Source organism: Ranitomeya imitator, chromosome 1 (assembly GCF_032444005.1).
Source record: "Ranitomeya imitator isolate aRanImi1 chromosome 1, aRanImi1.pri, whole genome shotgun sequence".
In the NCBI taxonomy this organism is placed as follows: domain Eukaryota; kingdom Metazoa; phylum Chordata; class Amphibia; order Anura; family Dendrobatidae; genus Ranitomeya; species Ranitomeya imitator.
Window position 1 is genome coordinate 729,727,542 of NC_091282.1, and position 14,191 is coordinate 729,741,732.

At 40.5% G+C, this 14,191-nt stretch overlaps 1 protein-coding gene across 2 annotated transcripts in view; it reads right to left on the bottom strand.

Annotated features, from left to right (window-relative positions):
* Positions 1-539: 539 nt before the first annotated feature.
* CCDC198 (coiled-coil domain containing 198) overlaps positions 540-14,191 on the bottom strand; it is a 38,080-nt gene continuing 24,428 nt past the window's right edge. Inside the window, exons 3-6 of one of the 2 annotated variants that reach the window (XM_069733154.1) lie at positions 11,568-11,654; positions 3,812-3,910; positions 2,303-2,480; positions 540-2,218 (exon numbers count right to left, since the gene is read on the bottom strand). In XM_069733154.1, coding sequence (XP_069589255.1) covers positions 1,968-2,218; positions 2,303-2,480; positions 3,812-3,910; positions 11,568-11,654 — 615 coding nt within the window. In that variant the 3' untranslated portion in view covers positions 540-1,967. The remainder of the gene's footprint in view (positions 2,219-2,302; positions 2,481-3,811; positions 3,911-11,567; positions 11,655-14,191) is intronic. The other variant, XM_069733163.1, reaches the window with a different exon arrangement.

Consider the following 14,191-nt stretch of genomic DNA (forward strand, 5'->3'; position numbering starts at 1 on the left):
TCTCTGTGTCAAACAGTAGATACTGGTTTTAGGTTGTATGTGGTACGTGTTTTTTATTATAAAGAAAATTATTAAATGTTAAGTTTTATTGTGTATCTTATTCTATTCGTATATGGTGTTCCTTCGCTGTGAATTTTCATCTAGCTGCAATAACATCACCCCAGAGGACCCCTTAAAGCAGCGTCGGTCCCCACTGACCGAATACCAGAGGTGGCATCACAAACATAAACTTTATTCCCTTTAAAGACCTTTCCCATTTAAATGGGCGCCCAGGGCCATGGACCGGGTCGCCACTGTGACATCCCCTTTTGAACTGCATGACCCGGTACCGAGTACCCTATGGCCCAGGCGGGGCGACTCATTTCCACAGTATACACAGAAAGTTGCCAAGCAGTGGGGGGCAAAGTTACACAGAGCAGGAGGGCTAGATGGCAGGAGACACCTAGGCCTGTAGTGACTAGGCTTGTCACAGTTAAAGGCTACGAACACCCTCTCAAAGAACTTTTGTTTATTGTTCACTTATTTCCTGAATACACGGCTGCATACGTTTCCAAATAGTCTTCATTAAGAAATATCTAGCATTTTCATCTTGTCAAGTGTCTGTAAGTCATTTTCCTAGCTGAGATCTCTGCAGAAAGAATACAAATTTATAAGTTCCTGTTCAGCTCAGATCTCCTCAGTATGAACAGAGTAGAAAGCATGTACAGACTCATGGAGGGCAGGGAAAATACCCTCTAGAAAAGGAGGAAAGCATGTTAAAAGAGACCATATGTGCCATCAGTGTTAGAGCTTCAGGTTAAAGCAGTAGCAAGTGTTTTATAATTACGTTTTTTTTTTAACATATGCTGATTTTTTTTAAATTATAAGTTAGCTAACCCCTTTGGCCACTATATAACCATAATTTATAGTTTGCCTCTAGAGCTCATGTAGCTGGTTGTATTATGGTTCCATGTTATGAGGATCTGTGATATGGTGCTATAAAGATATATTATGCCTATGTTCCTCTGCATTCATATGAAATCTGTTATGGAATATTTAATTATATGTCATATTACAGAGGTGCTTCCTCCTAATAGTATTGCTACTAAAAGAGATTGCAGTGCCAAAGACAGTCAGCACGGGTAAAGCCTCTGTAATGCAGAAACAAAGTGATTGATCACACACTCACCAATTTGCTTTTGACGTATAATATAAAGCTGCAGGTAAACATACTGAGTTATCTTAAAGGGAAACTGTCACCTGAATTTGGCAGGACCGGTTTTCGGCCATAGAATGAACTTCAATCCAATATTGCGGCCAACATGCAGCCAGCGGGTAAGGAAAGGGTGAATCAAACACCCGAAAACTCCGCCCATATGACCGAAAACCGGCCCCGCCAAATTCAGGGGACAGGTTCCCTTTAAAGGGGTTGATAGAAAAAAGTTTTGTTTTCTGACAATAGTGCAGTTAGATTTTCTCTAAACTCTGCCACCTACTACAGGCCAATGTTTTGATTATTGAAAAGATTCAGGAAAATTTACTCCAAGCAAGTCATAAACCAATCAACGCAATAGGTCTGTTGTAGCACTGACTGTGCCATCTACTAAAAGATAAATACAGTAGTAGTCTTGTAGATTGTGAGCCTACGCGGGCAGGGTCCTCTCTCCTCCTTTACCATTGCGACTTGTATTGTTTAAGATTACTGTACTTGTTTTTATTATGTACACCCGTCCTCACATGTAAAGCGCCATGGAATAAATGGCGCTATGATAATAAATAATAATAATTATACAGGAAGATACTTTCCGTAGTCAATGAAACATATGTAACTATTATATTCAAAATCCACATTTTTTTCCAAACTTTTTTGGACAACAAAAGGGTTTTTCATCCAAGTAGAAATATGAAGAGAATCTAGAAATATATAAAAGGGGATAGAGAAGTTACTAAACTGGGACTGATGGGTGGTGATCAGATCAAGAATGATTTTAAAATTCACGATCAAAAAACTCATCAAATGTGGGGATTTTTTCAGCCCGTGTCCGAAATAAAGTGGCTGGCCTTCGCTGGTTCTTAGAATCTTCACGTAACCAACTTTCTTGTGAATCTGTGCTTGAGCTGTCAGAATTCGTCTCGCTTCCATCATGGTGAGGCTGGAACCACATCTCTAATTTACCCTTTCCTCGATGACAATCTGGAGTAGAGTTGGGTTCTTGACTCTTCCAGTGCCATGTGTTGTCTGCAATAAAAACACAAAATTTTAGATCCTTCTCTGTGGAGCTGCACAAAGAGTTAACTTGTAAGTATATGTCGTAAATCTTACTGTGATCCACATTAAAAGTTTCATCATGTTCCACAGGAAGGAAATCTTCATCTTCGCGACATTTCATTGCATTTTCCCTCACTTTCTTAGTCTTGATTTCCTTCATTTTGTGTTTATTGATCTTGGTTTCCCTGTGGATATTTCTTTTCATTTCTGCCTGAGACTGCAAATGATTCATCTGTGCAGGCAATAGAAAACAATGGATATGATTAAGGAGAAGATCTAACATACGGAAGAGTGAGCATTGGCAATATAATCCCTTGGGTCCAATATGTGTGAGCATTGGGTGAACAGAGTAAGTGAAATAAAAAGCCAAAAGTACACAATGAGATATCTCCTTAACACTTATGGTTGGTGAGACAATCTCCTTTGTTCACCCAGTTTAGCAGTTGGGATCACCAGGGCAGGACCGTAGCGGGAGTGAGCAAGACACAAAATTAAAGAGCACCAGAGACGAAATATAGAATATGTAATGAACTGTCTCATAGACATCCGATATGGCTGGAGCAGATTGGCATTGTCGGTAGTGGGAACCTACATATAGGCATTGCAAAATAAGCAAACAAGCAAGTGGACAATATGGTCAAATCATGATTAATGGATGTATATACCAAGATATGTTCTAGAAAAACAAGTCCTCAACTAGTAAATCTCTAAAGCAAGACCTGGGATGCCAGCTGTCCTAACTCCACATACCTATTGTCATGGGTGCATTGGAAGAGGGCAGTTTCTTCTCCAATTAATCTATGACTGTAGGGGGTCTGCATCAGGAGCAAACTAGCAGCTGGACCCAACCCAACACATAAGATCCATATATTGGCCAATGTAAGGACTGTGTTTCTACCTGGACATAAAGATTATCCAGGAGCGGTTAATATAAATTTTTCTTTTTTTTTTCTAGTCTCAGATCTTATTACATTTATGGGTCTGGTCAAAAATCTGATTAATTTTAAGTGTTTGATTAGATTACCGTAATTAGAAGTCTAGCCCATCTTTCACAAAATAAATAGCAATAATTCATGATATATGGCAAATAGGTTTTCAAAGTTTATTAAATGTTAAAAACTTGACATTCTTACTGCTGGCAATCAACTCACACCTTCTCCTGGTGTAGATCTTTACTAAAATTGTGTACTCATTGCAGACTGTTAGGTGTGTGGTGGCGTCAAGCAGCTCATTACGGCCCTGGTGATCTAGGTATACAATTTCTATGCTTAGTCCATTAACAATCTTCTTTGGTTCTGTAAATTTTTTACAGTATCTCATAACAGGTGATGTCAATTGTAGCTGTATAGCTTTAGGATGCCCCAAATCGTGCCAGTCCCAGTCATAAGTCAACCAGTATGGGGAACAAGGTTGGACCAAGACTAAACTAAATGACAAAACCAAGAATTTTATCCAAACCTACATGACCATCACATGACCAATTAAAGATAAAAAAAAAGTAGTAGACGTAACCTGGATGTAAAAATCTATCTATCTAATAATCTAATGCAAGGATTGTCTTACTTGTTCTCTCTTGCTATTTATTTCTTGCATCTGCATCTTGTGAATATACTGCCTCCTTGCTCTAGAGTTTTGGGCTGCAACAACTTTTTTCTCTAGCTCCTGTTTTAAAAAGAACCAAGAAATTAGAATATAAATTTACACTTATCCCACTGATCACTAGAATAATGACACCAAGTCTCTCACCCTCCAACACATACAAACACAAACTGAATAGTATGGAGTAGTGGTTGAGCACACACAAAGCTGCTCTATATAATGTTGTTGGAGCTACAGAATCTCCTAATGGTTTACATAAATCTCAGACATTTATGGCAAAAGCTACAGGAAATGCAACGTTTTCTAAGAAATGTATCTCGAAATCTCATGCCGTTATGAATGGAGAGTTGAGGAGATCAAAGACATCTGCAGTAGCGATGAGCGGACTCGTGAAAGTTCGGGTTCTGATACTTGACCCGAACTTTATTCCAAAATTCGGTGTGGGTACAAGAACTGAACACAAACTTGAACCAGAACCCGAACCCCATTGAAAATAAGAGGAACCCGAACTTTTGAGCTGGAAAAAACTGCCTCTCTCTCTTCCCCGGCACTCCGAACATTGAAATGGACTTCCAGGAGAAGACTTTATTTGGCGTTTAGCACCAGACACTAACTATACGGTTCGAACCCCGAACATTTAAGTTCGGGTTCGCTCATCTCTAATCTGCAGCTATTTTCAGAACTCTTACAGAAATGGAGGGATTTGCACCATCTTTAGGAGGTCTCCATTTACAATGTGGCCCCTGTTCTCTACATAGTTCTTGATCCAGTTTTGAACCTTACATCTATCAGACATTCATATCATACCCTGTGGATATGTCAGAAAGGTTTAATATGGAAATTCCCTCTTTGTCTCACCCCATTTAACAATTAACAGATGTTTTTAGCTCTGGTGCATAATTGATATTCCCTTTATCGCCTGATTACTGCACTGCCTGACTGTTTTTTTTTGGTGGTGGAGTGGAATGTATCCCTTAAAGGGTAACTGTACTTTCAAGTAACTTTTCAGAATAAGCTGTACTGTGTGTACATGAGGAATAACACTCTTTCTGGTTATTGTATGATTTGCTTTTTCACCAGTTTTCCCCACTGCAGGCTCTACCTTTAATTTTCAATTGACTCTGAGCTGGTGGGGAAGACGAGACCCTATGAGCTCTCCGTAACACAGCACGCCGAGAGGGATTCATGCTGTTAATTCCTTTATTAGCACATAGATATTATCATGGAGGGCATTATGCAGCAGTTAGAATGTGAATGAAGCTCTAATGTGACATAAAAGACTCGTTATAAAGGTTTCCTCACACTAGCATATAAATCGTACAAGTGCAATCAGATAAAAAAATCAGATTGCACTAAGACCAATGTTATTCATTCAATCAGTGCAAATCTGTGTATTTTTTCTCAGCTGTGTTCGGCATGAGAAACAAAATTGCAGCATGCCGAAATTGGTACAGTGCAAGAAAAAAAAAATTACATGCTGTATGGAGAATCAGTATGGCATCTGATTTTTAGGGATATATTACAATTCTGTAGAATTAGAAACTGTAAACAGTCCTGTAAAAGGTTAATAGCTTCTGAGTAAAAAAACGGATAGCATATGGACTGCACACGGACAGCACACGGATGACAAGGGAGAAAAAATTGTTCCACCCCTGGATGTGAAAGGGACTGATTTTTATACGCTAGTGTGAACGAACCCTAAAGTTCAGTGCGCTCTTTCTGTGTCTCTCTCTGTCTATTTTTGCACTCTGCTCTTCACTTCTCCTCTGATCTTCATAGAGTATAATGATCTTTGTCTCCTGTCACCTCAGTGATCCAACAGTCTGTCTTATCTTAGCTGTTTTTCAAAGTGTTTGGTGAGTTCTGTAGGAAAGAGGTGGGAGAAAAGTGGCTCATAAGTGGGAAAGAAGCATATTTCTCTGGTAAGATATATTATAAAGTTTCTTATATTTACCTGTACTACTGATTTATGTAAAGTTTTTTAGAAAACACAGTTCCCATTTAGGTTATGTTTATGTTGCTTCATTTTTTTATACAACATCTATTACTGCCTACCTATATACACTGCTCAAAAAAATAATGGGAACGCTTAAACAACAGAATATAATTCCAAGTAAATAAAACTTCTGTGAAATCAAACTGTCCACTTAGGAAGCAACACTGCTTGACAATCAATTTCACATGCTGTTGTGCAAATGAAATATACAACAGATGGAAATTATTGGCAATTATCAAAATACACTCAATAAAGGAGTGGTTCTGCAGGTGGGGACCACAGACTGTATCTCAGTACCAATGCTTTCTGGTTGATGTTTTGGTCACTTTTGAATGTTGATTGTGCTTTCACACTTGTGGTAGCATGAGACGGACTCTACAACACACACAAGTGGCTTAGGTAGTGCAGCTCATCCAAGATGGCACATCAATGCGAGCTGTGGCAAGAAGGTTTGCTGTGTCTGTTGGCGTAGTGTCCAGAGGCTGGAGGTGTTACCAGGAGACAGGCCAGTACACCAGGAGAAGTGGAGGGGGCTGTAGGAGGGCAACAACCCAGCAGCAGGACCGCTCCTCAGCCTTTGTGCAAGGAGGAACAGGAGGAACACTGCCAGAGCCCTGCACAATTATCTCCAGCAGGCCACAAATGTGCATGTGTCTGCACAAACGGTTAGAAACCGACTCCATGAGGATGGTCTGAGTGCCCGATGTCCACAGATGGGGGTTGTGCTCACAGCCCTACACCATGAGGATGCTTGGCATTTGCCACAGAACACCAGGATTGGCAAATTCGCCACCAGTGCCCTGTTCTCTTCACAGATGAAAGTAGGTTCACACTGAGCACATGTGTCACACGTGACAGAGTCTGGAGACACTGTGGAGAGCGATCTGCTGCGTGCAACATCCTTCAGCATGACCAGTTTGGCAGTGGGTCAGTATTGGTGTGGGGTGGCATTTCTTTGGAGGGCCACATAGCCCTCCATGTGCTTACCAGAGGTAGACTGACTGCCACTAGGTACCGAGATGAGATCCTCAGACCCCTTGTGAGACCATATGCTGGTGCGGTTGGCCCTGGGTTGCTCCTAATTCAGGACAATGCCAGATCTCATGTGGCAGGAGAGAATCAGCAGTTCCTGCAAGATGAAGGCATTGAAGCTATGGACTGGCCCGCCCATTCCCCAGACCTGAATCCGATTGAACGCATCTGGGACATCATGTCTTGAACCGTCCACCATAGTCACATTGCACCACAAACTGTTGAGGAGTTGGCGGATGCTTTAGTCCAGGTCTGAGAGGAGATACCTCAGGAGACCATCCGGTGCCTCATCAGGAGCATGCCCAGGCATTGTAGGGAGATCATGCAGGCACGTGGAGGCCACACACACTACTGAGCATCATTTCTTTGTCTTGAGGTATTTCCACTGAAGTTGGATCAGCCTGTAACTTAATTTTCCACTTTTGATTTTGAGCATCATTCCAACTCTAGACCTCCGTTTTATTGTTCTCAACACATTCCACTATGTAATGAATAAGGATTTACAACTGGAATATTTCATTCGATGATATCTAGGATGCGGGATTTTAGTGTTCCCTTTATTTTTTAACACATGTGGAATTATATACTTAACAAAAAAGTGTAAAACAACTTAAATTATGTCTTATATTACAGGTTCTTCAAAGTAGCCACATTTTGCTTTGATAACTGCTTTGCACACTCTTGGCATTCTCTTGATGAGCTTCAAGAGGGAGTCACTGGGAATGGTTTTCACTTCACAGGGGTGCCCTTTCAGGTTTAATAAGTGGGATTTCTTGCCTTATAAATGGTGTTGGGACCATCAGTGGGTTATGCAGAAGTCTGTTGGATACACAGCTCATAGTCCTACTCAATAGACTGTTAGAATTTGTATTATGGCAAGAAAAAAGCAGCTAAGTAAAGAAAAACGAGTGGCCATCATTACTTTAAGAAATGAAGGTCAGTCTGAAAAATTGGGAAAACTTTGAAAGTGTCCCCAAGTGCAGTGGCAAAACCATCAAGCGCAACTAAGAAACTGGCTCACTTGATGACTTCCCCAGGAAAGGAAGACCAAGAGTCACCTCTGCTTCTGAGGATAAGTTTATCCGAGTCACCAGCCTCAGAAATCGCAGGTTAACAGAAGCTGAGAATAGAGACCAGGTCAATGCTACACAGAGTTCTAGCAGCAGACACATCTCTACAACAACTGTTAAGAGGACACTTTGTGCAGCAGGCCTTCATGGTAAAATAGCTGCTAGGAAACCACTGCTAAGGACAGGCAAGAAGCAGAAGAGACTTGTTTCTGCTAAAGATCACAAGGAATGGGCATTAGACCAGTGGAAATCTGTGCTTTGGGCTGATGAGTCCAAATTTGAGATATTTGGTTCCAACCACCATGTCTTTGTGCAACGCAGAAAAGGTGAACGGATGGACTCTACATGCCTGGTTCCCACCGTGAAGCATGGAGGAGGAGGTGTGATGGTGTGGGGGTGCTTTGCTGGTGACACTGTTGGGGATTCATTCAAAATCGAAGGCATACTGAACCAGCATGGCTACCATAGCATCTTGCAGCGGCATGCTATTCCGTCCGGTTTGCGTTTAGTTGGACCATCATTTATTTTTCCACAGGACAATGACCCCAAGCACACTTCCAGGCTGTGTATGGGCTATTTGACCAAGAAGGAGAGTGATGGGGTGCTACGCCAGATGACCTGGCCTCCACAGTCACCAGACCTGAACCCAATCGAGATGGTTTGGGGTGAGCTGGACCGCAGAGTGAAGGCAAAAGGGCCAACAAGTACTTAGCATCTCTGGGAACTCCTTCAAGATTGTTGTAAGACCATTCCCGGTGACTACCTCTTGAAGCTCATCAAGAGAATGCCAAGAGTGTGCAAAGCAGTCATCAAAGCAAAAGGTGGCTACTTTGAAGAACCTAGAATATAAGACATAATTTCAGTTGTTTCACACTTTTTTGTTAAGTATATAATTCCACATGTGTTAATTCATAGCTTTGATGCATTCAGTGTGAATGTACAATTTTCATAGTCATGAAAATACATAAAAATCTTTAAATGAGTAGGTGTGTCCAAACTTTTGGTCTGTACTGTGTATATATATATATATATATATATATATATATGTATATGTATACACATTAGGTCAGTGTTATGAACATGCTGTACTTTTAAAAGTTTTGATGGATTTATGTTTTTTTCAGATAATTTTTTAAATACTTTTAGTGTGACAAACATAACAATTTGCATGTACATCTCGTCTGGAGCTTACACCGAGCAAACACAAATCATTGTAATTTTCCCAATCACTCCGGCAACAGTCTTGTTTCTTGTGTCTCTACATTTTACCGTGCTCAATGTACTTTTGATATTATTGAACTCTCTGTACAGTGCGTAGGTTGGTGACGCTTTAGAAATACATCTGCATAAACACAACCTTGATCCAAAGCTATAAGCCAATATTCAACAGATGTTCACATCTAATACCGTCTAGTGTCTCGCTCATCTCCCGCTGTTCCAGACAAAGCTCATCAGTAAATATTACATTATTAATGCAAAAAAGCGAGAAACATATTATCTGTGAATATTTTAACACCTAGGGAAAGTCAGGCCTGCTGTACATTATTTTTGTAGTGTATGGAGGTGGCATTGAAGTGGTTTTCCGCAGCAATAGAAGGGTGCCTTGACATTAAGACAGTGTTCAAATAGTAAGCTTTTGGTGAGTTTTGACGTTGTATATATTATAATTCCAGCAGAATGAATGGGATTTATAGAAATATCCTGCTCACTGTCCTTTTTTTCTTAACTCAGTTTATACTGACCTGCGGTGCATATTTCAAATCCGCAACATGTCAATCTCTTTTGCAGATACATTGAGTTTTTTGAGCGGATTTTCCCCATAGAATTGCATTAGATGCAGAAAATCTGCAGGTAAAGAACGCATACGTGGCAGAAATGCACTAAAATCGCATGTGATCCGCACATGACTGTATCAATAACGTTTTACCAAAGCCAAATACCAGGAAGCATCAAAAACAAAGCAGCTTTATTTAAAGGGGTTGTTCGGCCTTGGGGTTCAAATCTGTAGTCACTCTGTGTGACTGACAACTTGTGAATCTTCACAACAAGTCCACTGCGCTCTGTGAGGATTCTCCAGCGCTGGGAGCATGCGGTCATGGGACTGCAAGTATGCGATTTGCATACTTTTGGCCTCATTCCTACTAGATATGTCCAGCATCATTTCAATTCACTTGTGTTGAGTGAGGCTGCACACGTCTAGTCGGCACATGACCACATGTATGCAAATTAAACATTTGCAGTCATTCGCCCGCCGCCCGCCATTCCCAGCGCCAGCACCAGAGAGTCCTGACAGCACGCAATGTGCGCATTTGTGAGGATTCAGAAATCTGCAGACTTGTACCCCAATGCTTTAAAAGCATGACAAAGCAAAAAAGAGTCATAATCATGATAAAAATGCATGTAAAAAAGCGCAATGAAAAAAACGTAAGTAACTTAATGTACCAAATAGGTGCAGAATGGTGCCGAAAAATCTGCAACATCAAAAACGCACAAAATACTTATTGTGGGAATGTAGCCTAACACATTAAAGAAGCTTTCTCATGAACTTTGTTCCTAAAAAAAAAGTTCATGGGAGTGTGTCTTCAATGGCACAGACATTTTTAATTTTTTGCAGTTTCATTTTTGTCTCCCATTCTTCCAAGACCCATAATTTTTTTTTTTGCTACACCATAGCATTTATGAGAGTTTTTCAGTTTTGCAGGATGAATTGTAATTTTACACCATTTGCATAGGACTTTTTCAATGCTTTTTTTTTATTTTTATGGGAGCCATTACAACTGAAAAACGCGACTTTTTGCTGGGTTTTTCTTTCCATTTACGTCGTCTACTTCAAACTTTCCTTAGCAACCTTTGATGAAAGTGTACCTCGTAGCTCATCAAGGAGTCTATCCTAGAATTCGCAAATAGGGAACTATCCCTTTTACATATAACATTGTTATTATTTGATCAGTTATTGAAGTGTTATTTAACTAATATATGACATTATTATTTTGGTAAAATGTTGTTTGGTGATTATGACACAGGGTGGGCCACAAAAACGCAGCCCCCTGTTTCTTATGGCCTCTCAGGCCTCATTCTTCAGAACTGACTTCCAGTCTGTGCTGCCCATAGCAACCAATCAGAGCTCAGCTTTCACTTTACCTCAGCAGTGATAGAAATGACAGAGGCCCAGCATCTCCTTCCCTGATGGTTGGGTAGTTGTCTGTGGAATATGGTAGTATTTTGTGCAATAGTTTGGTGCAAGAGTGACATAACACCCCTCCCCGGCAAAAAAAAATAGACACCATGTATTTCTACACATGTCAATGCAGACATCTATGAGAGGATAAGAAGAAATCGATGGCTGTTAGCACCACAATATGTTGTCATGGAGTGAAATCGCTTCACTTGAAGACACCGAGTGTTGGCGGTGCGAGATTTAATAGAAGGGGACAAAGAGAAGTGTGGAACATATTACAATAGGCCACTGGCCATGGGGACAGCCATTTTACAGGTCAGTACGCCATTTTTCCACTATCCTATACAAACTACATAAGGAGAATGGCTCTTTTTTTGTTTTTGAGTCCCACCTTGTAGTTAATGTGTTGGGTTCTCTGCAATGAGAATAAATGAAATTACGCACTTGCTCCTTTCTTGCAGCAGCAGCTCCTTGCTTCCTCATAATCCCCTCAGCGGCTAATATCGAAGGCAGGACAGCCGGCTCTAGTTTCTGGATAAGAAAAAGGCAGGTATGTCAAGAATGGCAGGTATGTCAAGAATGGCAGATATGGCAAGTCCCAGCTGATCCCCATTCTGGGTGGAAAGCGTTCTATGTGTTTTTTGCGCCAAAATACATGTTACAAAAATAAAAAATTTACTAGGAACAAGCCTCTCATTCAATGTGTAAAAAAAAACAAAAAACGCCTACAGTTCACAAGTGGCATTTTTTTTTTCAACTCGCATTTTTTTTTTGCAACTGTAGTTTAACCCCTTTACCCCCAAGGGTGGTTTGCACGTTAATGACCAGGCCAATTTTTACAATTCTGACCACTGTCCCTTTATGAGGTTATAACTCCGAAACGCTTCAACGGATCCTGGTGATTCTGACATTGTTTTCTCGTGACATATTGTACTTCATGATAGTGGTAAAATTTCTTTGATAGTACCTGCGTTTATTTGTGAAAAAAACGGAAATTTGGCGAAAATTTTGAAAATTTCGCAATTTTCAAACTTTGAATTTTTATGCAATTAAATCACAGAGATATGTCACACAAAATACTTAATAAGTAACATTTCCCACATGTCTCCTTTACATCAGCATAATTTTGGAACCAATTTTTTTTTTTATTAGGGAGTTATAAGGGTTAAAAGTTGACCAGCAATTTCTCATTTTTACAACACCATTTTTTTTTAGGGACCACGTCTCATTTGAAGTCATTTTGAGGGGTCTATATGATAGAAAATGCCCAAGTGTGACACCATTCTAAAAACTGCACCCCTCAAGGTGCTCAAAACCACATTCAAGAAGTTTATTAACCCTTCAGGTGTTTAATAGGAATTTTTGGAATGTTTAAATAAAAATGAACATTTAACTTTTTTACACAAAAAATTTACTTCAGCTCCAATTTGTTTTATTTTACCAAGGGTAACAGGAGAAATTGGACCCAAAAAGTTGTTGTCCAATTTGTCCTGAGTACGCTGATACCCCATATGTGGCAGTAAACCACTGTTTGGGCGCATGGGAGAGCTCGGAAGGGAAGGAGCGCAGTTTGACTTTTCAATGCAAAATTGACAGAAATTGAGATGGGACGCCATGTTGCGTTTGGAGAGCCACTGATGTGCCTAAACATTGAAACCCCCCACAAGTGACACCATTTTGGAAAGTAGACCCCCTAAGGAACTTATCTAGAGGTGTGGTGAGCACTTTGACCCACCAAGTGCTTCACAGAAGTTTATAATGCAGAACCGTAAAAATAAAAAATCATATTTTTTCACAAAAATTATATTTTTGCCCCCAATTTTTTATTTTTCCAAGGGTAAGAGAAGAAATTGGACCTCAAAAGTTGTTGTCCAATTTGTCCCGAGTACGCTGATACCCCATATGTGGCAGTAAACCACTGTTTGGGCGCATGGGAGAGCTCGGAAGGGAAGGAGCGCCGTTTGACTTTTCAATGCAAAATTGACAGGAATTGAGATGGGACGCCATGTTGCGTTTGGAGAGCCACTGATGTGCCTAAACATTGAAACCCCCCACAAGTGACACCATTTTGGAAAGTAGACCCCCTAAGGAACTTATCTAGAGGTGTGGTGAGCACTTTGACCCACCAAGTGCTTCACAGAAGTTTATAATGCAGAACCGTAAAAATAAAAAATCATATTTTTTCACAAAAATTATATTTTTGCCCCCAATTTTTTATTTTTCCAAGGGTAAGAGAAGAAATTGGACCTCAAAAGTTGTTGTCCAATTTGTCCCGAGTACGCTGATACCCCATATGTGGCAGTAAACCACTGTTTGGGCGCATGGGAGAGCTCGGAAGGGAAGGAGCGCCGTTTGACTTTTCAATGCAAAATTGACAGGAATTGAGATGGGACGCCATGTTGCGTTTGGAGAGCCACTGATGTGCCTAAACATTGAAACCCCCCACAAGTGACACCATTTTGGAAAGTAGACCCCCTAAGGAACTTATCTGGATGTGTGGTGAGCACTTTGACCCACCAAGGGCTTCACAGAAGTTTATAATGCAGAGCCATAAAAATAAAACAAAATTTTTTTCCCACAAAAATTATTTTTTAGCCCCCAGTTTTGTATTTTCCCTAGGGTAAGAGGAGAAATTGGACCACAAAAGTTGTTGTCCAATTTGTCCTGAGTACGCTGATACCCCATATGTGGGGGGGAACCACCGTTTGGGCGCATGGGAGGGTTCGGAAGGGAAGGAGCGCCATTTGGAATGCAGACTTAGATGGAATGGTCTGCAGGCGTCACATTGCGTTTGCAGAGCCCCTAATGTACCTAAACAGTAGAAACCCCCCACAAGTGACACCATTTTGGAAAGTAGACCCCCTAAGGAACTCATCTTGATGTGTTGTGAGAGCTTTGAACCCCCAAGTATTTCACTACAGTTTATAACGCAGAGCCATGCAAATAAAAAATATTTTTTTTTCCACAAAAATTATATTTTAGCCCCCAGTTTTGTATTTTTCCAAGGTTAGCAGGAGAAATTGGACCCTAAATGTTGTTGTCCAATTTGTCCTGAGTACGCTGATACC